This window comes from Cetorhinus maximus, unplaced genomic scaffold, assembly GCF_964194155.1.
Source record: "Cetorhinus maximus unplaced genomic scaffold, sCetMax3.hap1.1 HAP1_SCAFFOLD_1537, whole genome shotgun sequence".
Classification (NCBI taxonomy): domain Eukaryota; kingdom Metazoa; phylum Chordata; class Chondrichthyes; order Lamniformes; family Cetorhinidae; genus Cetorhinus; species Cetorhinus maximus.
Window position 1 is genome coordinate 14,545 of NW_027597477.1, and position 22,336 is coordinate 36,880.

At 50.6% G+C, this 22,336-nt stretch overlaps 1 protein-coding gene and 1 long non-coding RNA gene across 2 annotated transcripts in view; both read right to left on the reverse strand.

The window, feature by feature from the left end:
* Positions 1 to 593: 593 nt before the first annotated feature.
* Positions 594 to 987, reverse strand: LOC144676350 (uncharacterized). The gene is made up of 2 exons (XR_013575311.1): positions 765 to 987; positions 594 to 685 (listed from the first exon to the last, which is right to left on the reverse strand). It is a non-coding gene; the product is annotated as an uncharacterized LOC144676350 (long non-coding RNA).
* Positions 988 to 1,002: 15 nt separating this feature from the next.
* LOC144676349 (cyclic nucleotide-binding domain-containing protein 2-like) overlaps positions 1,003 to 22,336 on the reverse strand; it is a 52,717-nt gene continuing 31,383 nt past the window's right edge. Inside the window, 3 exon segments of the mRNA XM_078536790.1 lie at positions 1,003 to 1,441; positions 4,952 to 5,115; positions 19,409 to 19,541. Coding sequence (XP_078392916.1) covers positions 1,102 to 1,441; positions 4,952 to 5,115; positions 19,409 to 19,541 — 637 coding nt within the window. The 3' untranslated portion in view covers positions 1,003 to 1,101.

Sequence of the window (22,336 nt, forward strand, 5' to 3'; positions counted from 1 at the left end):
CTCAGCAAGGCTCCTTCAACAGCACCTTCCAAACCCATGACGTCTACCACCTAGAAGGACAAGGGCAGCAGACACATGGGGGCACCACCTGCAAGTTCCCCTCCAAGCCACTCACCACCCTGACTTGGAACCACATCGCCGTTCCTTTACTGTCACGAGGTCAAAACCCTGGAACTCCCTCCCCAACAGCGCTGTGGGTGTACCTACACCACATGGACTGCAGCATTTCAAATTGTCAGCTCACTACCAACTTCCCAAGGGCAATTTGGGATGGGCAATAAATACTGGTCTAGCCAGTGATGCCCACATCCCATGAATAATTGCTTTAAAAATGCCCTCATTTGCTTTCCCTCTCTGTTCAGGTCTCTGGGACTCACACAGCATCAACAGCACAGGATGGTGGTGTGCTGTTGTGATCATGACATTAACTGAGGGTCCCGCATCCCCCAGTGTTCCTGCAGTTAACGTGGGGGTAAAACCCTTTATTTTAACCCACTTACAAATGACTGACAAGTGCCAGAATGAATAGCATTTTTGAAATTTCTTTTGATTTGCCCACATTGCAGTGGTTGAAAAGGCAAATTCTTCATTTATTGTGCTTTCATAACACTGAGTCTTGATCTTATTGAGTCTTTATCACACTGAGTCTTGATCAGATTGAGTCTTTATCACACTGAGTCTTGATCTTATTGAGTCTTTATCACACTGAGTCTTGATCAGATTGAGTCTTGATCACATCAGGTTTTATCACATTGAGTCTTTACACATTGAGTCTTTATCACATTGCATTGAGCCTTTAAAGTTTGGGAAGTTAATGCATGGGTCTTTCTGACATTAGCTGTATGTGGCATTTGAATGCTAGGTTATTGTGTTTTTATGACATTGTGTTTTTATGATATGGGTCTTTCGTAAAGTCCTCTGACTGGAACACACTGAAGGAACACTTCTTGTGGAGTAGTTGGCAAGCGAGGAGATGGTTAAGTAAAATAAAAGCACGCAGTGATCTGGACAATGGGGAATAGGAATTGAAACAAAGCGATGGGAAACAAACTGGGATTTCGGGCTTTTAAAGGGGGCTGCATAGGAATGCCTAGGACCTGGTCAAGGCAGCAGATTGCCTACGCTGGAGGGATGCTTGGTGATCGCATGAATGAGTTGCAGGTCCAGCTTTGGCAGTGCAGCGCTACCATCCATTGATCTGACGACTGGCGCCACGTAATAGGAGGGCTTGGAGAAAAGCATGCTTCGATTGCTGGCAATCTCCGGTAGGTTCAGGATGCCGGTCTTGTCGATCTCGTATATATCCTCACCCTGTCCCGACACTGCAGTCTGGTCAGAGGTCGAAAAGCGGTGGGGCTTGCTGTGGAGCTGGGCGATCATGTTCTTTTTAAAGATTTTCCAGATATTATTTTTGATAAAGCAGTCGCAGAGCTCGTCGTCACTTAAAGAGAGAGAGAGAGAGAGAGAGAGAATAGTTTGCCATCCGTACAGTCAGAGAGCTGCACTAACTCTAACAGGGAGTTTACAGCAAACTTCTTTGGGAAACTGCTGTGTCCGACACCTTCATTCACACAAAAGGGTGGCGGGAGTCTGGAAATGTTGCCACTAAACAGCTGTTGAGCGTCCATACAATTACACAGAACTTACAGCATAGGCCATTCAGCCCAACTGGCCCATTCCTACAGCGTTTATGCTCCTCTCGCGTCCCCCTCCCACCCATCTCACTTCACCCGAGTGGCACATCCCTCTCACAAAGCAGAATACCGCCGCTGCCGGAAAACGCTGAAAAGACCCAGCAGGTTGTGGAGAGAGAAACCGAGCTAACGTTTCAGGGGGTCTGTGACCTCTCATCAGAACCGGGAAAAGCTAAGAGACGTCAACAGGGTTTTGAGCAAGTGAGATCTGTCGCCCTATTTTGTTTCCTATTCTTTCTGTGCTTTGGTTTTTCTCTCATTTATGCTTTCATTTGGCAGCACCCCCTACTCCACACACACCTTTTGTTTCCTTGTTGCTTTTCTTCTACCCCATCACCTGTCATCAGAACTGGAAAAAGTCAGAGGTGAGTAACTCACCTCCCGACTCCCCAAAGCCTGTCCACCATCTACAAGGCACAAGTCAGGAGTGTGATGGGATACTCTCCCCACTTGCCTGGATGAGCGCAGCTCCCACAACACTCAACACCATCCAGGGCAAAGCGGCCCTTCCTTTGCCCCTGGAAGAGTCACTCTTCTGTCATTCAATCTCTCCTGACTTCCACCCTATCACAGGCCTTCATTTGCCCTTGTCCCGCCCATCCCTCGCTCAAAACCTATCCACGGAATCACAGAATTGTTACCGCACAGGAGGAGGCCATTCGGCCCATCATGTCTGTGCTGGCTCTCCTGTGTGAAAGTGCCGTTCCCCTGCCTTCTCCCCGTAACCCTGCACATTCTTCCTTCCAAGATGACGGTCCAATTTCCTCTTGAATGCCCTCGATTGAAGCTGCCTCCACCACACTCTCTGGCCGGTGGGAAAAAAAAAATTCTCATTTCGCTTTTGCTGCTTTTGCCAATTATTTTACATTCTGTGCGCTTTTGTTCTTGTTCCTTTCACAAGCGGGAACAGTTTCTCCCGATCTACTCCGCCCAGACCCCTCATAATTTTGAACACCTTTTGCAGTGCAGTGCACCTTGTAGATGGGTACACGCTGCTGCCGCTGTGCATCGGTGGTGGAGGGAGTGAATGTTTGTGGATGGGGTGCCAATCAAGCGGGGCTGCTTTGTCCTGGCTAGCCTTAAAGGCATTGATGCTATTTGCCTCAATCACTCCTTTTGGTATCAGGTTCCACATTCTAAACACACTCTGGGTAAAGGGGTTTCTTCTGAATTCCCTTGTCGATTTATCAGTCACTATATTATATTCATGGACCTTAATTTTGGTCTACACTGCAAGTCACTTATCGATTTTATCAAAATTTCACAATTGAGGTTGATAGGGTTTTGTTGGGCAAGGGCATGAAGGGCTATGAAACTATGCTGGGTAAATCTAATTGAGACACAAATCATTGGGTGGAGAAGTCTGGAGGGGCTGAAGGGCCTCCCTCCTGATCCATCTCCTTCTTGTGTTCTTTGCCAAAAGGTAGCTGTGACCCTCTCCGCCATAATCTCCACCATGGTTAGGGCAACGGGGCAGGTCCTGAACCCACCTCAGCCGGAAAGGGGCTCGAGCCCCGTGCTGTTGGCACCAATCTGATCCACATCGGCCGTCCGGCCAACCACCCACCCCACCCCCCCGCAAGGAGCCTGAGTCTCTGTGGTCACACGTACTTTTACATGCATACTTTGGTCTGAAGCTATGGAGAGTGATGGTAGAGGTTCCAGATCCCTGCTCTTACCACCTGCCGTTGGCTTATGTTGGGGGGATTCACAAATTGATACTCAACCTAAGCTCCAAAGGAGAGTCATATTGGGCTCAAAACATTAACTCTGTTTCTTCCAGACCTGCATTTTCTACTCTCATTTCCAGCATTTGGCTTTTATGATATTAATATGCAGCCTGTTTGGCCACATTGTGGACTTCCTTGGTCATCAAGTGCTGAAGTGGGTTTTGAACCTGGAGTATTTGGGCTCAGAGGCAGGTATGCTATCCACTGCACCACTAGACCTCCTCCACCTGCTCCCATTGCTTCCTATAATTTAACTGAGTGAATTTTCAGTCCAATTTCTATTATTCAGGCAAGGGGAGCCTATGGTTGGCAGAACAAAACTGTGGGGTCAAGCTCTGGTTTTCATTCCCTTCCCCCTTCACATCAGGAGAGTTGTCCGGGCCCTCCTTATAGTGGCAGGGCCAGGATCTGGAATTAGCCATATGGACACAGATGATTATGTAGGGGGTAGGATTAGTAAGTTTGCGGATGACACAAAGATTGGCCGGGTGGTTAACAGTGAGGTTGAGTGTCTTGGGCTACAGGAAGATATAGACGGGATGGTCAAATGGGCAATTAAGTGGCAGATGGAATTTAACCCTGAAAAGTGTGAGGTGATACACTTTGGAAGGAGTAATTTGACAAGGAAGTATTCAATGAACAGCATGGCACTAGGAAGTTCTGAGGAACAAAGGGACCTTGGCGTGTGTGTCCATAGATCTCTGAAGGCAGAGGGGCATGTTAGTGGGGTGGTGAAAAAGGCATTTGGGACACTTGTCTTTATCAATCGAGGCATAGATTACAAAAGTAGGGAGGTCATGTTGGAGTTGTATAGAACCTTGGTGAGGCCACAGCTGGAGTATTGTGTGCAGTTCTGGTCGCCACATTATAGGAAGGATGTGATTGCACTGGAGGGGGTGCAGAGGAGATTCACCAGGATGTTGCCTGGGATGAAACACTTAAGTTATGAAGAGAGGTTGGATAAACTTGGGCTGTTTTCGTTGGAGCAGAGAAGACTGAGGGGCGACCTGATCGAGGTCTACAAGATGATGAGGGGCATGGACAGGGTGGAGAGGGAGCAGCTGTTCCCCTTAGTTGAAGGGTCAGTCACGAGGGGGCATAAGTTCAAGGTGAGGGGAAGGAGGTTTAGGGGGAATGTGAGAAAAAACTTTTTTATCCAGAGGGTGGTGACGGTCTGGAATGCGCCGCCTGGGAGGGTGGTGGAGGCGGGTTGCCTCACATCCTTTAAAAAGTACCTGGATGAGCACTTGGCACGTCATAACATTCAAGGCTATGGGCCAAGCGCTGGTAAATGGGATTAGGTAGGTAGGTCAGGGTGTTTCTCACGTGTCGGTGCAGACTCGATGGGCCGAAGGGCCTCTTCTGCACTGTGAGATTCTGTGATTCTGTGACACTCGCAGGTGGTACCCATGGAGCAGAGTGTTTGGGTTCTTCAGTACTGTGCCAGTTCATTACCGAAAACCATTTTTATCCGTCAATATGTACGTGCTTACCTCCTTACCCCAAGCCTCCATGGCTTTCACTTACCTTGGGTAAGTGGATTTCATCTTCTGAACTTTGTGCAATGTTAGGGGGTCCGTTAGTTCAGTAAAGGTCTGCATGTCGACCCTTACAATCTTGGTGCCTTGGCTCTTGATACTAAATTCTCTCTTATCCTTGAGGTCATTGGCCACAAAGTATTGCCGCAGCCCCTGTGAACAGACAATGGCAAAACTGCTTGAGCACTCCCAGGCGAATGGGATCTCGGTCACACATGCTGAGGGGTCAGGAGACTCAATATAGGCTATAGAAGGTCAAAGGTGAGACATCCTTACACTCTCAGGTTCAACGCCGCATCACTCATCCATTAGAGAATGCCAAAAAGAGCCACATCCCAAATGAACACTCTGGTCCAGGGTGGCTGGACATTGGTTGAGGATCATGGTGTCTAATGTCAGGGTCTGTAGCCTCTGATATTCATTCATGGGATGTGGGAGCCGCTGGCTAGGCCAGCATTTATTGCCCATCCCTAATTGCCCTTGAGAACACCATCTTATCAGGAAAGAAGCTGAACAGTTTCTTGAAAGGGAGAAGAATACCTGTAAACCGTGTCCCTCTGGGTTGCTACAGTATTGGTGAGATTGTGCCGGGAGTGCTGGGTGCAGTTTTGGTCTCCTTACTTAAGGAGCGATATACTTGCTTTGAAAGCATTTCAGAGAAGGTTCACGCGATTGATTCCTGGGATGAAGGGAGTTGTCTCATGAGGAGAGGTTGAGAAGGTTGGGCCTGTACTCATTGGAGTTTAGAAGAATGAGAGGTGATCTTATTGAAACATAAAAGATTCTGAGGGGACTTGACAGGGTAGATGCTGAGAGGATGTTTCTCCTTGTGGGAGATACTAAAGATAAGGGGTCTCCCATTTAAGATGGAGATGAGGAGGGGTTTCGTCTCAGAGGGCTATTAGTCTTTGGAATTCTCTTCCACAGTGACCAGTAGAGGCTGGGTCATTGAATATATTCAAGGCTCAGTTAGGTTTTTGATTGATTAAGGAGTTAAGGGTTTTGGAGGAAGTGTAGTTAAGGGCACATCGGATCAGCCCTGATTTTATTGAATGGCAGAGCAGGCTTGAGGGGCTGAATGGCCTACTCCTGCTCCTATTCCTTATGACCTTATGCCTCATGGACATTCAACATTCTTTCTTCACTGGCTCTTACCAGTTTAGAAGGTTGCAAGTTCAAGCCCAGATCTAGGTTGATGGCGAGAGAATTGGAGGTGGTAACATTCAGATGAGACATTATTACAATACCAAGTCTGCCTGTTCTGGTATAGTAACAGGTTCAGGTAGACGCTTTGTAAAAAAGCAGTGATGTCCTCTGATAAGCTGACCAACATTCTTCTCTCAGGCTTAAATCAATGTGGTTGACTCTTAACTGCCCTCTGAAATGGCCTAGAAAGCTAGTCAGTTACATCAGCATGACAAAGGTCCACGAAGTCCTGCAAAGCCCTCCTGGCCAACGTGTGGGGATACTGTGCCAAAACTGAGAGAGTTGTCCCATAGACTCATCAAGCAACAGCCTGACATGGTCATACTCACCGAATCATACCCTAACAGCCAATTTCCCAAACACCACCATCGCCATCCCTGGGGATGTCCTGTCCCACCAGCAGGACAGACCCAGCAGAGATGACAGCACAGTCGGGAGGGAGTTGCCATCAGAGTTCTCAACATTGACTTCAGGCTCCGTGATGTCTAATGACATCAGGTCAAGCCCAGTCAAGGAAACCACCTCCTGATTGCCACCTACCGTCCCTCTGCCCTCAGAATGAGTGTTCCTCCACATTCAACATCACTTGAAAGAAGCACTGAGCTTGACAAGGGTACAGGATGTACAATGGGTGGGGGGTTTCAACATCCATCACCAAGAGTGACTCAGCAGCAACACTACTGACCGAGCTGGCCAAGTCCTAAATGACATAGCTGCTAGACTGGGTCTGCGGCAGGTGGTGAGGGAACCAACATGAAGGAAAAACATACTTGACCTCATCCTCAACAAGCTGCATGACACAGATGCCTCTGTCCATTGGTAGGTGTGACCACTGCACAGTCCTTATGGCGATGAAGATCCATCTTCGTGCTGGAGATAGCACCTATCGTGTTGTGGGGCAATACCATCATGCTAAATGAGATAGATTCAGGACAGATCAAAACTAGGCATCTAAGAGGCATTGTGGGCCAGCAGCAGCTGCAGAATTGTATTCAGCTGCAATCTGTAACCCCAAAGACTATGATTACCATCAAACCAGGAGATCAACCCTGATTCAATGAAGAGTTCAGGAGAGCATGCCAAAGCACCACCAGGTATACCTAAAAAAATGAGGTGTTAACCTGATGGAGCTCAACACTCCACTACTTGCATGCTGAACAATGGGAGTAGCATGTGATAGAGCTAAGTGATCCCACAACAAACCAATCAGCTTCTCAGGGTGGTGTCCTAAGCCCAATCACCTTCAGCTGCTTTATCAATGACCTTCCCTTCATCATAAGGTCAGGAGTGGGGCTGTTCGCTGATGATTGCACAATGTTCAGCACCATTCGCGACTCCTCAGGTACTGAAGCAGTCCATGTCCAAATGCAGCAAGACCTGGACAATATCCAGACTTGGAATGACAAGTGACAAGTAACATTCGTGCCACACAGGTGCCAGGCAATGACCATCTCCAACAAGAGAGAATCCAGCTATCACCCCTTGACATTCAATGGCATTACCATCACTGAATCCCCCACTATCAACATCCTGGGGGTTACCATTGACCAGAAACTGAACTAAACCAGCCATATAAATACTGTGACTACAAGAACAGGTCAGAGGCTGGGAATCCTGCGGAGAGTAACACGTACTAACATATGAATTAAGAGCAGGTGGAGGCCACTTGGCCCCTCGAGCCTGCTCCACCATTCAGTAAGATCACGGCTTTCTAATTTTAACCTCAACTCCACATTCCTGCCTACCCTGATAACCTTTCACCCCCTTGCTTATCAAGAAGCTATCTAGCTTGGCCTTATATAAAGATATACAAAGATTCTGCCTCAACCACCTTTGGAGGAAGGGAATTCCAAATTCTCATAACCCTCTGAGTGAAAAAAATTTTCCTCATCTCTGTCTTAACAGGGTGACCCCTTGTTTCTAAACCTCTAGTTTTAGGTTCTCCCACAAGAAGAATCATCCTCTCCACATCCACCCTGTCAAGGCCCTTCAGGATCTTACATGTTTCAATCAAGTCACCTCTTAGTTATCTAAACTCCAGGGGATACCAGCCTAGCCTGTCCAGTGTTTCCTCATGAAACAACCTGCTTATTCCAGGTATCAGTCTAGTAAACCTTCTCTAAACCCCACCTGGTGCCCATTGCCTGTCGGGATAGGCGCCAACACCCCACGACCCTGAATCTGGAAGAGTGAGTGAAGTGAGTGGGAATTAGTTCTTAGTATTTATGGATCTATTTTAGCTCTGGTGTTTTAAGCTGGCGATTACACACTGTCCCTTACACCAAGCATTTACCGGCCAATCAACTGACTAGATTCCTGTGATGTCACAATTGTTTGTTACACTCAGTTTCTTCAGCAGCTGAAATTGTCACGACCCCCCCTCAACTCCCCGACTCCCCTCAATTCCCTCACTCCCCTCCACTCCCCTCCACTCCCCTCGGCTCCCCCGCTCCCCTCCATTCCCCCACTCCCCTCAATTTCCTCACTCCCCTCGGCTCCCCCGCTCCCCTCGACTCCCCCACTCCCCTCGACTCCCCTCAATTTCCTCAACCCCTCAACTCCCCCACTCCTCTCGACTCCCCCACGCCCCTCAATTCCCTCACTCCCCTCGACTCCCCTCCACTCCCCTCAATTCCCCCACCCCCTCGACTCCCCCACTCCCCTCGACTCCCCCACTCCCCTCGACTCCCCCTCCCCCCGACTGTCCCACTCCCCCCGACTGCCCCACTCCCCTCGACTGCCCCACTCCGCCCGACTCCCCCACCCCCCCCGACTGCCCCACTCCGCCCGACTCCCCCACCCCCCCCGACTGCCCCACCCCCCCCGACTGCCCCACTCCCGACTGCCCCACCCCCCCGACTGCCCCACACCCCCCGACTGCCCCACTCCCCCGACTGCCCCACTCCCCCCGACTCCTCCAATCCCCCCCGACTCCCCTACTCCCCCCACTCCCCCCAAATGCCCCACTCACCCGACGGCCACTCTCCCCCCCACTCCCCCCGACTGCCCCACTCCCCCCGACTGCCCCACTCCCCCGACTGCCCCACCCCACCGACTGCCCCACTCCCCCCGACTCCCCCACTCCCCCCGACTCCCCCACTCCCCCCGACTGCCCCGCTCCCCTCGACTCCCCCACTCCCCTCGACTCCCCCACTCCCCTCGACTCCCCCACTCCCCTCGACTCCCCCACTCCCCTCAATTTCCTCACTCCCCTCGACTCCCCCACTCCCCGCAATTTCCTCACTCCCCTCGACTCCCCCACTCCCCTCAATTCCCCCACTCCCCTCGGCTCCCCCACTCCCCTCGGCTCCCCCACTCCCCTCGGCTCCCCCACTCCCCTCGACTCCCCTCGACTCCCCTCAATTCCCCCACCCCCCTCGACTTCCCCGCTCCCCTCGACTCCCCCACTCCCCTCGACTCCCCCACTCCCCTCAATTTCCTCACTCCCCTCGACTACCCCACTCCCCTCAATTTCCTCACTCCCCTCGACTCCCCCACACCCCTTGGCTCCCCCACTCCCCTCGGCTCCCCCACTCCCCTCGGCTCCCCCACTCCCCTCGACTCCCCCACTCCCCTCGGCTCCCCCACTCCCCTCGGCTCCCCCACTCCCCTCAATTTCCCCACTCCCCTCGACTCCCCCACTCCCCTCGACTCCCCCACTCCCCTCGACTCCCCCACTCCCCTCGACTCCCCCACCCCCCTCGACTCCCCCACCCCGCTCAATTTCCTCACTCCCGTCGACTCCCCCACTCCCCTCGACTCCCCCACTCCCCTCAATTTCCTCACTCCCCTCGACTCCCCCACTCCCCTCAATTTCGTCACTCTCCTCGACTCCCCCACTCCCCTCGACTCCCCCACTCCCCTCAATTTCCTCACTCCCCTCGACTCCCCCGCTCCCCTCGACTCCCCCGCTCCCCTCGACTCCCCAGCTCCCCTCGACTCCCCTCAATTCCCTCGACTCCCCTCAATTCCCTCGACTCCCCCGCTCCCCTCGACTCCCCCGCTCCCCTCAATTCCCTTGCTCCCCTCGACTCGCCCGCTCCCCTCGACTCCCTCACTCCCCTCGACTCCCTCACTCCCCTCGACTCCCCCACTCCCCTCGACTCCCCCACCCCCCCGACTGCCCCGCTCCCCCCGACTCCCCCACTCCCCTCGACTCCCCCTCCCCCCGACTGTCCCACTCCCCCCGACTGCCCCACTCCCCCCGACTGCCCCACTCCGCCCGACTCCCCCACCCCCCCCGACTGCCCCACCCCCCCCGACTGCCCCACTCCCGACTGCCCCACCCCCCCGACTGCCCCACACCCCCCGACTGCCCCACTCCCCCGACTGCCCCACTCCCCCCGACTCCTCCAATCCCCCCCGACTCCCCTACTCCCCCCACTCCCCCCAAATGCCCCACTCACCCGACGGCCACTCTCCCCCCCACTCCCCCCGACTGCCCCACTCCCCCCGACTGCCCCACTCCCCCGACTGCCCCACCCCACCGACTGCCCCACTCCCCCCGACTCCCCCACTCCCCCCGACTCCCCCACTCCCCCCGACTGCCCCACTCCCCCCGACTCCCCCACTCCCCCCGACTGCCCCACTCCCCCCGACTGCCCCACCCCCCACTCCTCCGACTCTCCCACTCCCCCCGACTGCCGCACTCTCCCCGACTGCCCCACTCCCCTCGACTGCCCCACTCCCCCCGACTCCCCCACTCCTCCCGACTGCCCCAGCCCCCGACTCCCCCACCCCACCGACTCCCCCTCCCCCCGACTCCCCCACTCCCCCCGACTGCCCCACCCCCCAACTCCCCCACCCCCCCGACTCCCCCACCCCCGACTCCTCCACTCCCCCCGACTGCCCCACCCACCCGACTCCCCCACCCCCCGACTCCCCCTCCCCCCGACTCCCCCACTCCTCCGACTCTCCCACTCCCCCCGACTGCCGCACTCTCCCCGACTGCCCCACTCCCACCCCGACTGCCCCACTACCACCGACTGCCCCACCCCCCCAACTGCCCCACCCTCCCGACTGCCCCACCCCCACCACTCCCCCACCCCCCAGACTGCCCCACTCCCCCGACTGACCCACTCCCCTGACCGCCCCACTCCCACCGACTGCCCCACTCCCCCGACTGCCCCACTCCCACCGACTGCCCCACTCCCACCGACTGCCCCACTCCCCCGACTGCCCCACTCCCCCGACTGCCCCACTCCCCCATCTGCCCCACTCCCACCGACTGCCCCACTCCCCCGACTGCCCCACTCCCCCGACTGCCCCACTCCCACCGACTGCCCCACTCCCCCGACTGCCCCACTCCCCCGACTGCCCCACTCCCCCGTCTGCCCCACTCCCACCGACTGCCCCACTCCCACCGACTGCCCCACTCCCACCGACTGCCCCACTCCTCCCGACTGCCCCACTCCCCCCGACTGCCCCACTCCCACCGACTGCCCCACTCCCCCAAACTATCACACTCACCGTCACTCGCCGAAACACCCACTGCCCCAATGGTGTCAAAACTCAGACCACTCACACTCCCCAACATACACACTCACACGCTCTCCTACTCTGAATCCCCAACTCGCCCCAACTCCCAGACTCCACGCCTCGGCCCAAACCCAAACGTGCGAAACTCCCATAAGCCCCAACTGAAATAACGCCTCAAATATCGCAGCAGTCCTGATTCTCTAATCACTGATTTTAAACAGTGAAGCTCCCAACTCCATCCTCACTGATTTTAAACAGTGAATCTTCCTCCTCACTGATTTTAAACAGTGAATCTCCCGGCTCCCTCCTCGCTCATTTTAAACCGTGAATCTCACGACTCCCTCCTCACTGATTTTAAACAGTGAATCTCACGACTCCCTCCTCACTGATTTTAAACAGTGAATCTCCCGACTCCCTCCTCACTGATTTTAAACAGTGAATCTCCCGACTCCCTCCTCGCTGATTTTAAACAGTGAATCTCCCGACTCCCTCCTCACTGATTTTAAACAGTGAATCTCCCGACTCCCTCCTCGCTGATTTTAAACAGTGAATCTCCCGACTCCCTCCTCCCTGATTTTAAACAGTGAATCTCCCGACTCCCTCCTCACTGATTTTAAACAGTGAATCTCCCGACTCCCTCCTCACTGATTTTAAACAGTGAATCTCCCGACTCCCTCCTCGCTGATTTTAAACAGTGAATCTCCCGACTCCCTCCTCACTGATTTTAAACAGTGAATCTCCCGACTCCCTCCTCACTGCTTTTAAACAGTGAATCTCCCGACTCCCTCCTCGCTGATTTTAAACAGTGAATCTCCCGACTCCCTCCTCACTGATTTTAAACAGTGAATCTCCTGACTCCCTCCTCACTGATTTTAAACAGTGAATCTCCTGACTCCCTCCTCACTGATTTTAAACAGTGAATCTCCCGACTCCCTCCTCACTGATTTTAAACAGTGAATCTCCCGACTCCCTGCTCGCTGATTTTAAACCGTGAATCTCCCGACTCCCTCCTCACTGATTTTAAACAGTGAATCTCCCGACTCCCTCCTCGCTGATTTTAAACAGTGAATCTCCCGGCTCCCTCCTCGCTGATTTTAAACAGTGAATCTCCCGACTCCCTCCTCACTGATTTTAAACAGTGAATCTCCCGACTCCCTCCTCACTGATTTTAAACAGTGAATCTCCCGACTCCTTCCTCACTGATTTTAAACAGTGAATCTCCCGACTCCCTCCTCACTGATTTTAAACAGTGAATCTCCCGACTCCCTCCTCACTGATATTAAACAGTGAATCTCCCGGCTCCCTCCTCACTGATTTTAAACAGTGAATCTCCCGACTCCCTCCTCACTGATATTAAACAGTGAATCTCCCGACTCCCTCCTCACTGATTTTAAACAGTGAATCTCCCGACTCCCTCCTCGCTGAATTTAAGCAGTGAATCTCCCAACTCCCTCCTCGCTGATTTTAAACAGTGAATCTCCCGACTCCCTCCTCACTGATTTTAAACAGTGAATCTCCCGACTCCCTCCTCACTGATTTTAAACAGTGAATCTCCCGACTCCCTCCTCACTGATTTTAAAAAGAATGATCCTGAGGGTACTTGACAGGGTGGATATGGAGTGGATGTTTCCTCTTGTGGGAGAATTTAGCACTAGGGTCACTGTTTAAAAATAAGGGGTCACCCATTTACGACAGAGATGAGGAGAATTTTTTTTCTCTCAGAGGGTCATGAGTCTTTGGAACTCTCCTCCTCAGGAGGTGGTGGAAGCAGAGTCTTTGAATATTTTAAGGCAGTAATAGATAGATCCTTGATTAACAAGGGAGTGAAAGGTTATTGGGGGTCGGCAGGAATGGGGGTTTGAGATTACATTCAGGTCAACCATGGTCTTATTGAATGGCAGAGCAGGTTCGAGGGGCCGAATGTCCTACTCCTGCTCCTAATTCATATGTCCGTACGTTCGTATGCAGTGTAATGTGGGAAAATATGAGTTTGTCCATTTTGGCAGGAAGAATAGAGAAGTAGAGTGTTACTTAAAGGGAGCGAGACTTCAGAATGTTGCAGTACAGAGGGATCTGGGCATCCTTGTACACGAATCACAACAAGTTGGCGTGCAGGTACAGCAAGTAATTAGGAAGGTAAATGGAAATGTTGGCCTTTACTGCAAGGTGGTTGGGGTATAAAAGTAGGGAGGTCTTGCTACAACTGTACAGGGCACTGGTGGGACTACACCTAGAGTACTGTGTACAGTTTTGGTCTCCTTACTTAAGGGGAGATATATACTTGCATTGGAAGCTGTTCAGAGGTTCACTCGACTGATTCCTGGGATGAAGGGGTTTGTCTTATGAGGAGAGGCTGAGCAGGTTCGGCCTACACTCATTGGAGTTCAGAAGGTTGAAAGTTGATCTTATTGAAAGATAGAAGAATTTGAGGGAACTCGGCAGGGGAGATGCTGAGAGGGTGTTTCCCCTTGCAGGGGAACTAGGGGGGCACAGTTTCAAAATAACGGGGCTCCCATTTAAGACGAAGATGAGGAGGAATTTCTTCTCTCAAAGGGTCATGAGTCTGTGGAATTCTCTTCCCTGGAGAGAATTGGAGGCTGGGTCATTGAATATATTCAAGGCCAAGTTAGACAGATTTTTGACTGAGAGGGGGGTCAGGGGTTACGGAGGGCAGACAGGGAAAGTGAAGTTGAGGCCACAATCAGGTCAGCCAGGATCTTGTCAAATAGCAGAGCAGGTTTGATGGGCCGAATGGCCTGCTCCTGCTCCTATTTCTTATGGTCTAATAATGCAGGGTGAAGGTGTGTATATGCAATTTGGTCACAGATCAGCCATGATCCCATTGAATGGTGGTACAGGCTTGAGGGGCTGAATGGCTTCCTCCTGTTCTTATGCTCCTATCTAAATGATGCATGGCAGCAATTCAAGAAGAACTTCCAAACCTGCGACTTCTACTGCCTAGAAGGACCAGGGCAGCAGGCACATGGGAACATCACCACATGCACGTTCCCCTCTAAGACACACATCAGCCTCTCTTGGAACTATATCGCTGCCCTTTCACCGTTGCTGGGTCAAAATCCCAGAACTTCTGTAATGTAGGAAATGCAGCAGCCAATTTGCATACAGCAAGCTCCCACAAATGTGATCATAACCAGGTTTATCTGTTTTAGTGATGTGGGTTGAGGGATAGACATTGCTCAGGACACCAGAAAGTACTCCCCTGCTCTTCTTTGAAATAGTGTGGTTCGCCACGGCTAACAAGAGAAATTAAGGATGGTGTTAAATCCAAAGAGGAGTCATATAAAGTTGCTAAAAAAAGTAGCAAGCCTGAGGATTGGGAGCAGTTTAGAATTCAGCCAAGGAGGACCAATAGATTGATTAAGAGGGCAAAAATAGAGTATGAAAGTAAACTTGCAAGGAACATAAAAGTGGACTGTAAACGCTTCTATTAGTTTGTAAGAAGGAAAAGATTGATGAAGACCAATGTAGGTCCCCTACAGTCTGAAATGGGAGAGTTTATAATAGAGAACAAGGAAATGGCAGAGCAATTACACAACTACTTTAGTTCTGTCTTCACAGAGGAAGACACAAATAACTTCCCAGAAATACCAGGGGACCAAGGGTCTAGTAAAGAGGACAAATTGAAGGAAATTAGTATCACTAAAACAATAGTGCTAGAGCAATTAATGGGACTGAAAGCCAATAAATCCCCAGGGCCTGATAATCTATATCCCAGGGTACTAAAGGAGGCGACCATGGAAATAGTGGATGTGTTGGTTGTCATTTTCCAAAATTCTGTAGACTCTGGAACAGTCCCAGCAGATTGGAGGGTGGCAAATGTAACCCCACAGTTTGAAAAAGGAGGGAGGGGAAAAAACAGGGAATTACAGACCGGTTAGCCTAACATCAGTGGTAGGGAAAATGCTAGAGTCTATTATAAAGCGTGTGATAACAGAAAATATCAATGGGATTAGACAAAGTAAACATGGATTTATGGAAGGGAAATTATGTTTGACAAACCTACTGGAGTTTTTTGAGGACGTAACTAGCTGAATAGATAAGGGAGAAGTAGTGGATGTGGTGTATTTGGATTTTCAGAAAGCTTTTGATAAGGTCCCACATAAGAGGTAAAATTAAATCACATGGGATTGGGAGTAATATATTGGCATCGATTGAGAATTGGTTAGCAGACAGGAGACAGAGAGTAGGAATAAATGGGTCCTTTTTGGAGTGGCAGGCAGTGACTAGTGGGGTACTGCAGGGATCAGTGCTTGGGCCCCACCTAATCACGAAATATATCAATGATTTGGATGAGAGAACCAAATGTATCATTTGGATTTAACAATTTCCAAGTTTGCTGATGACACAAAACTAGGGAATGTGAGTGGTTAGCAGGGCGTTAAGAGGTGTTAGGAAATAGAGATAGTTTAAGTAAGTTATTGTGGTATTTGTAGGTGTTAGGAATGAGTTTTAGCTTTAAAGTTTAAGTTCAATTTGTATTTCTGTGTGTGCGTGTTAAATGGAGTTTTAGTTTCACTTTAAAAGGGTGCTTGCATTTCTAATGAGTATTTTTAACAACTGTCGCAACTAAGTTAAACAAGGGTAGAAAAATTGAACTGTTGCCTAGCAACAGGGGGCCAGAGTGGCAGGTCCCTCCCACAGACAGGCACACAAAGAAGAGAAACAGCAGTTTTGATTTGGAAGCTGTGGAGTTCAGTTGGTTTTTTTGGAAGTTGCTGTCAGGAGAGACTGGAGCAAAGGGGACAGATTGCCAGTCCCAACCTAAAGAAAAGACCCCAAAATCCACGGGAGTGGAAGAGGGGAAAGTCCCAAGCAGACCTTCTAGTCAAAGCAAGGACAAGAACCTGGAAAAGGTCCTGTTAAGTGAAGTTAAGAGTGAGGGGCAGAGAGAAAGGCCCCAACCTTCAGATTTAAAGAGAAAAAAGCTGCAGAAAGCAGATTTAAAGCGAGAACAGTTTGCAAGAAGCAAGAAAGTCCAAAGAGATGGCTGAAGGTCTGTAACTCTTTGCTATTGGCATGTGAAGCAGTGGTGTAGTGTTAACACTGAGTCGGTGAGAGAGAGTGTGTGGAAGACAGCTTGAATGCATGTGGTGACCCAGGGAAGAAGAACATTTGAACCCTGGAGGTGAACCCTTGCGGATGACATCTGAGAGAAAGTGTCGGTTTGAGAGAAGATTCCAAGGTGAGGTCTTGGAGCATGGAGATTGGAAACCCTTATGTGAAGGATGGGATTCAGTGAGGCTGTTTGGCTCATGTGTGACAAGCCTCTGCGGGGAGTTGAGGAGAGATCCATGGCATCTGGTTGAGGTGGCATCTGTCACTTGGTTTCAGAATGTGGGTGTGTCTGACCACAGGATGCCCATTGGTACGTGGACTGTGTACCTACGGTGGACATTGGAGTATAAGATAGCTTTTGTAACTTGTGTTATCCTTACAAATCAGTATATATCAGTAAAGGTATAGCTGTGGGTGAAGGGGTATTGTAATATAGTTCATCTTTTCTTGTTGAATAAATGTTTTATTTTTTTGTTAAAGTTCATCAGCTGACTCCTGTGACTCTGTTCAGTAGCTACTCCCCACATATCTAAACAAACGAATAAAAGTTAGGATCTATCAAGCTGGGATCCAATCTGGGATCAGGCTTGTCCAGAGGTAACCTCAGCTGGGATCATAATAAGAGGCTTCAAGGTGATTTAAACAGGTTGAGTGAGTGGGCAAATACATGGCAGATGCAGTATAACGTGGATAAGTGTGAAGTTATCCACTTCAATAGGAAAAACAGAATGACAAAGAGTATTATTTAAATGGTGATAGATTGGGAAATATTGATGTACAAAGGGACCTGGGTGCCCTTGTACACCAATCACTGAAAGCAAGCATGCAGGTGCAGCAAGCAGTTAGGAAGGCAAATGGTATGTTGGCCTTCATTGCGAGAGGGCTTGGGTACAGGAGCAAGGATATCTTACTGCAGCTGTACAGGGCCTTGGTGAGACCACAACTGGAGTATTGGGTGCAGTTTTGGTCTCCATACCTAAGAAAGAATATACTATTCATAGAGGGAGTGCAGCAAAGGTTCACCAGGCTGATTCCTGAGATTGTTGTATGAGGAGAGATTGGGTCGACTAGGCCTGCATTCACTGGAGTTTAGAAGAATGAGAGGGGATCTCATTGAAATGTATAAAATTCTGACAGGGATGGACAGACTGGATGCAGGGATGATGTTTCTTCTGGCTGAGGGGTCAGAGTCTCAGGATGCAGGGTAGGCCATTTAGGGCTGAGTTGAGGAGAAACTTCTTCACGCAGAGTGTGGTGAACCTGTGGAATTCTCTACCACAGGAGGCTGTGGAGGCCAAGTCACTGAATATATTTAAGAAGGAAATAGATAGATTTCTGGGCTCTAAAGGCATGAAGGGGTATGGGGAGAGAGCAGATGTGTGGTTTTGAGATAAGAGGATCAGCCATGATCATATTGAATGGCAGAGCAGGCTCGAATGGCCTACTCCTGCTCCTATTTTCTATGTTTCCATGGGATCATTTGTGTCTCACTGAGAGGTCAGGCAGAGCCTCAGATTAATGTCTCACCTGAAGGACATGACCTCTGACAGTGCAGCACCCCCCCCTCAGTAACTGTGCTGGAGTTACAGAGCCTCAGATTAATGTCTCACCTGAAGGACATGACCTCCGGCAGTGCAGCACCCCCTCAGTAACTGTGCTGGAGTTACAGAGCCTCAGATTAATGTCTCATCTGAAGGACATGACCTCCGGCAGTGCAGCACCCCCTCAGTAACTGTGCTGGAGTTACAGAGCCTCAGATTAATGTCTCACCTGAAGGACATGACCTCCGGCAGTGCAGCACCCCCTCAGTAACTGTGCTGGAGTGTCAGCCAGGATTTTGTGCTCAAGTCTCAGAAGTGGGACTTGAACCCACAACCGACTGACTCATTGGCAAGAGTGCCAATTGAGCCAAACCTGATACTGCTAATAGAGTGTGTGAAAATTAAGCTTCAGATATGAGAAACCCTGCCCTGTGATGAGCACATTACGGTAGGCCTTTAGCTATGTTCAAGTTTTAAGACAGGTTCCGGTAGGGTTGCCAACTCTGGTTGGACACATTCCATTGTATGACCTCCTGCCCCGACCATCTCGCCCCCCCAACATGCCCACCATTGGCCCATCCCACTACCTCCCACACCAATCAGAAAGTGAATCGGCTTTTCCAAATAGACGAATCTCGGCTGCCAGTAAAATGGTCGTTTACCCCTTTGTAACTACAAAACTAACAAACAGAAGTGTTCAAAGGGTTTATTTTAAAAAAGAAACACCATTTTGCTTCTTGCCCCTTTGGGTACCTCCTGCGTCTTCCTTGTTGCAGTATCTTGGCAATTGTCCTTTAATTCCTGGTGCTGACAGGACCAGCCCTGGAGGGGTGGCAACTCTGACCTCTGGGCAATTTTTTGAGGGTTGAAGAGTTGGCATAGCGTATCGAGACCAAGAATAAAAGGGGGGGGGGGGTGATAGTATGGGTACGGTAGGATTATCAAAACCGATTGAGATCAACGGCGGAGAAATGACCAAAGCTGAAGATTTAATGTGTCGGTATCTCAGCAATCCGTTAACGTTATCTTACCCAGTGATGGTGTACAGGTAGAATGCAAACTTGTATCCCTTTATTCATCAGATACCTCAAATCATTGCCCAATTAAGACGTTTTCAAAGTGGTACCTCCGCAGAAACAACTTACAAATACTTCTCCTGGTAGAACTGAATCTATTTTCATGTAAGCAGCAACAGCCAAGGCTTTGGGGACCATCGGTTTTTTCAAGCTAGTCCCCAATATGCGTCGAATGTCTCCCAACACTGACATCCTGGGGGACCTGTAGACATACAGAAATGCTTCATGGGAATACTCGGCACATTTATAACACGTTTGTCTACAGACTGATCGAGAGCAAATTCTCAACCTTTGGCCCATTTGACCTCACCATTCTGACCTGACTGAATAATAAATGCAGGGTTACCTAGAATACGTTCCCACCCGTTTGTGTGATTGTGCTGGTAGGAGAGGGTTCAGAGTGTCGGCGTACTCTGCTGGGAAGCGTTCTTGAATACTTCTTCCAGCTTCATCTGCCTTATCATGTTCACCACAGAAATCGCAAGGTAAACGGTGCAGACAAATAACTGAACTTGCTGGACTAAAGGTCGTGCGGTCAGTGGGGTTCGTGTCAGCTCGGGTTAGGGGCTTCCTGTGTTAAAGGTCGGGTGCGTTTGGCGAGATTCGTGTTGGCTCGGGTCAGGGACTTCCTGTGTTAAAGGTCGGGTACAGTTGGCGAGATTCGTTTTGGCTCGGGTCAGGGACGTCCTGTGTTAAAGGTCGGGTGCAGTTGGCGAGGTTCCTGTTGACTCGGGTCAGGGACTTCCTGTGTTAAAGGTCGGGTGCAGTTGGCGAGGTTCCTGTTGACTCGGGTCAGGGACTTCCTGTGTTAAAGGTCGGGTGCAGTTGGCGAGGTTCGTGTTGGCTCGGGTCAGGGACTTCCTGTGTTAAAGGTCGGGTGCAGTTGGCGAGGTTCATGTTGGTTCGGGTCAGGGGCTTCCTGTGTTAAAGGTCGGGTGCAGTTGGCGAGGTTCGTGTTGGCTCGGGTCAGGGACTTCCTGTGTTAAAGGTCGGGTGCAGTTGGCGAGGTTCATGTTGGCTCGGGTCAGGGACTTCCTGTGTTAAAGGTCGGGTGCAGTTGGCGAGGTTCATGTTGGCTCGGGTCAGGGGCTTCCTGTGTTAAAGGTCGATGAGGTTCAACAAAAGTGCGGCTTTTGGATGTGTTTGGTTTTCAGCTTTATGGATAAAGGATACTCACCCTGAATTCCCTCATTCAAATCGTAAAGAACATCGGCAGAAGACTCAGACCCCAGTACAAATCCCTGGAGAACACCAATCCTGCCAGTCTGAGAGCATTGCCTTCATCCCCATTCTCTGCCCTCTTAACTCCTCACCAACCCTTGATTTACGCAATTCATTCTCACATGCGCAATACCATAATTATGACTCAAAATCAATTAAGGTGCACATCAGCTATAAAAAGACCATGAGGACCATATTTGGAGTCACACAGCAGGGCGTGAAACACATTGAGCCCAACTACGGCGCTCATATCCCACATGTTTTTATCTCTTGCCATCCTCCACCCCCCCATATTCTTTATTCCCCTCTCCCTTACGTATGCAATTAGCCTTCCCATAAGTTTATCAATACTACCTCCTTTAACCTCTCCATTTGGGAACAAATCCCAAGCAGAACGCAGAAAAATCAGGAACAAGGAGTAGGCCATTCGGCCCCTCGAGCCTGCTCCGCCATTCAATAAGATCATGGCTGATCTTTGCTGCCTGCCCCCCTTCCCCTGCGCCCCCCAGAAGAGAATTCCACAGACTAACAACCTTCTGAGAGAAAACAATTCTCTTCATCTCAGTTTTAAATGGGAAATCCCTCATTTTTAAACAATCCCCTGGTTGTGGACTCCCCCCACACACAAGGGGAAACATCCCCCTCTGCGTCCACCCTGTCAAATCCCCTGTGCTCCTGCAATTCCACTTTCTCACGACTGATTCCTCCTCAATTCTTTATCGGCTAGTGGGTCTCTTTTCATCCTGCCCTCTTGTTCAGCACTCACCCGCCAATGGAAGGAGTTTTTAAACATCCACCCCGTCTCAAACCTCTCTTACATAAAGGTCTCCTCTCGGTCTTCTCTTTTTCAGGGAAACAGGGCCGCAGCCTGTCCAATCTTTTTCGATAATTGTACCCTATTGGTTCCCGGAACTGGAATGAAGACTGATCCTTCATTCAGGTGCAAAGTGAAATTGTTTCTTACAAACCCCTCAGTTGCAGGATGAATCCCCCTAAGACTGGAACCGGGAAAACCCAGGGAAAAGGGGGGAGTGGCGGGGGAAGCGGGAGTGGGAGGGGGATGGCAGGGGACCCATCTTTTGGGTGAAATTTTGTCCTCTTATCGGCCCTCTCCATTGGGCGTAAAAGATCCAGGCTACTTCGGAGAAGAGCAGGGGAGTTCTCCCTGGTGTCCTGGCCAATGTTTATCCCTCGATCAAGAGTCGCAAAAGCCAGATTATCTGGGCACCATCACGTTGCTGTTTGTGGGAGCTTGCTGTGCGCAAAATGGCTGCCTACGTGTTCCCTACGTTGCAACAGTGGCTGCACTTCAGAAAAGTGCGTCATGGGCTGTGGTGCACTTTGGGATGTTCTGAGGTCATGAAAGGCACTATTATAGAAATGATGCAAGTCTTTCTTCCTGAACGCTTTTTAGTCCTTACCACAGGTTATCTCCTGGGGCTAGGCTCTCGGTGTTACTGATGAAACTCGCTTACTTGTGGGGGTGTTGGGGTTTGGCGGGAGGGGTGGGTGGGGAGGTGTCCAACCTGCAGACTCGGCGCAAAAACGGCTGTCGCACGTGACATGCACCTGTCAACCTTCTGAGCTGTGACTGGGATGGCGAAGACCCAGCCGTCCAATCAGAGCTTCAGCCAATCGCTGCAAACCGGGTTTTCCCGATAACCAATCCCAAAATGGGTGCCAAGGCTTGAGCGGCCCAAGGATAAGCTCGTTAAAAAATACCTAACATCCATTTTAGAGCAAAAATAGTAATTCGGCAGGTCGAACAGAGCTCGC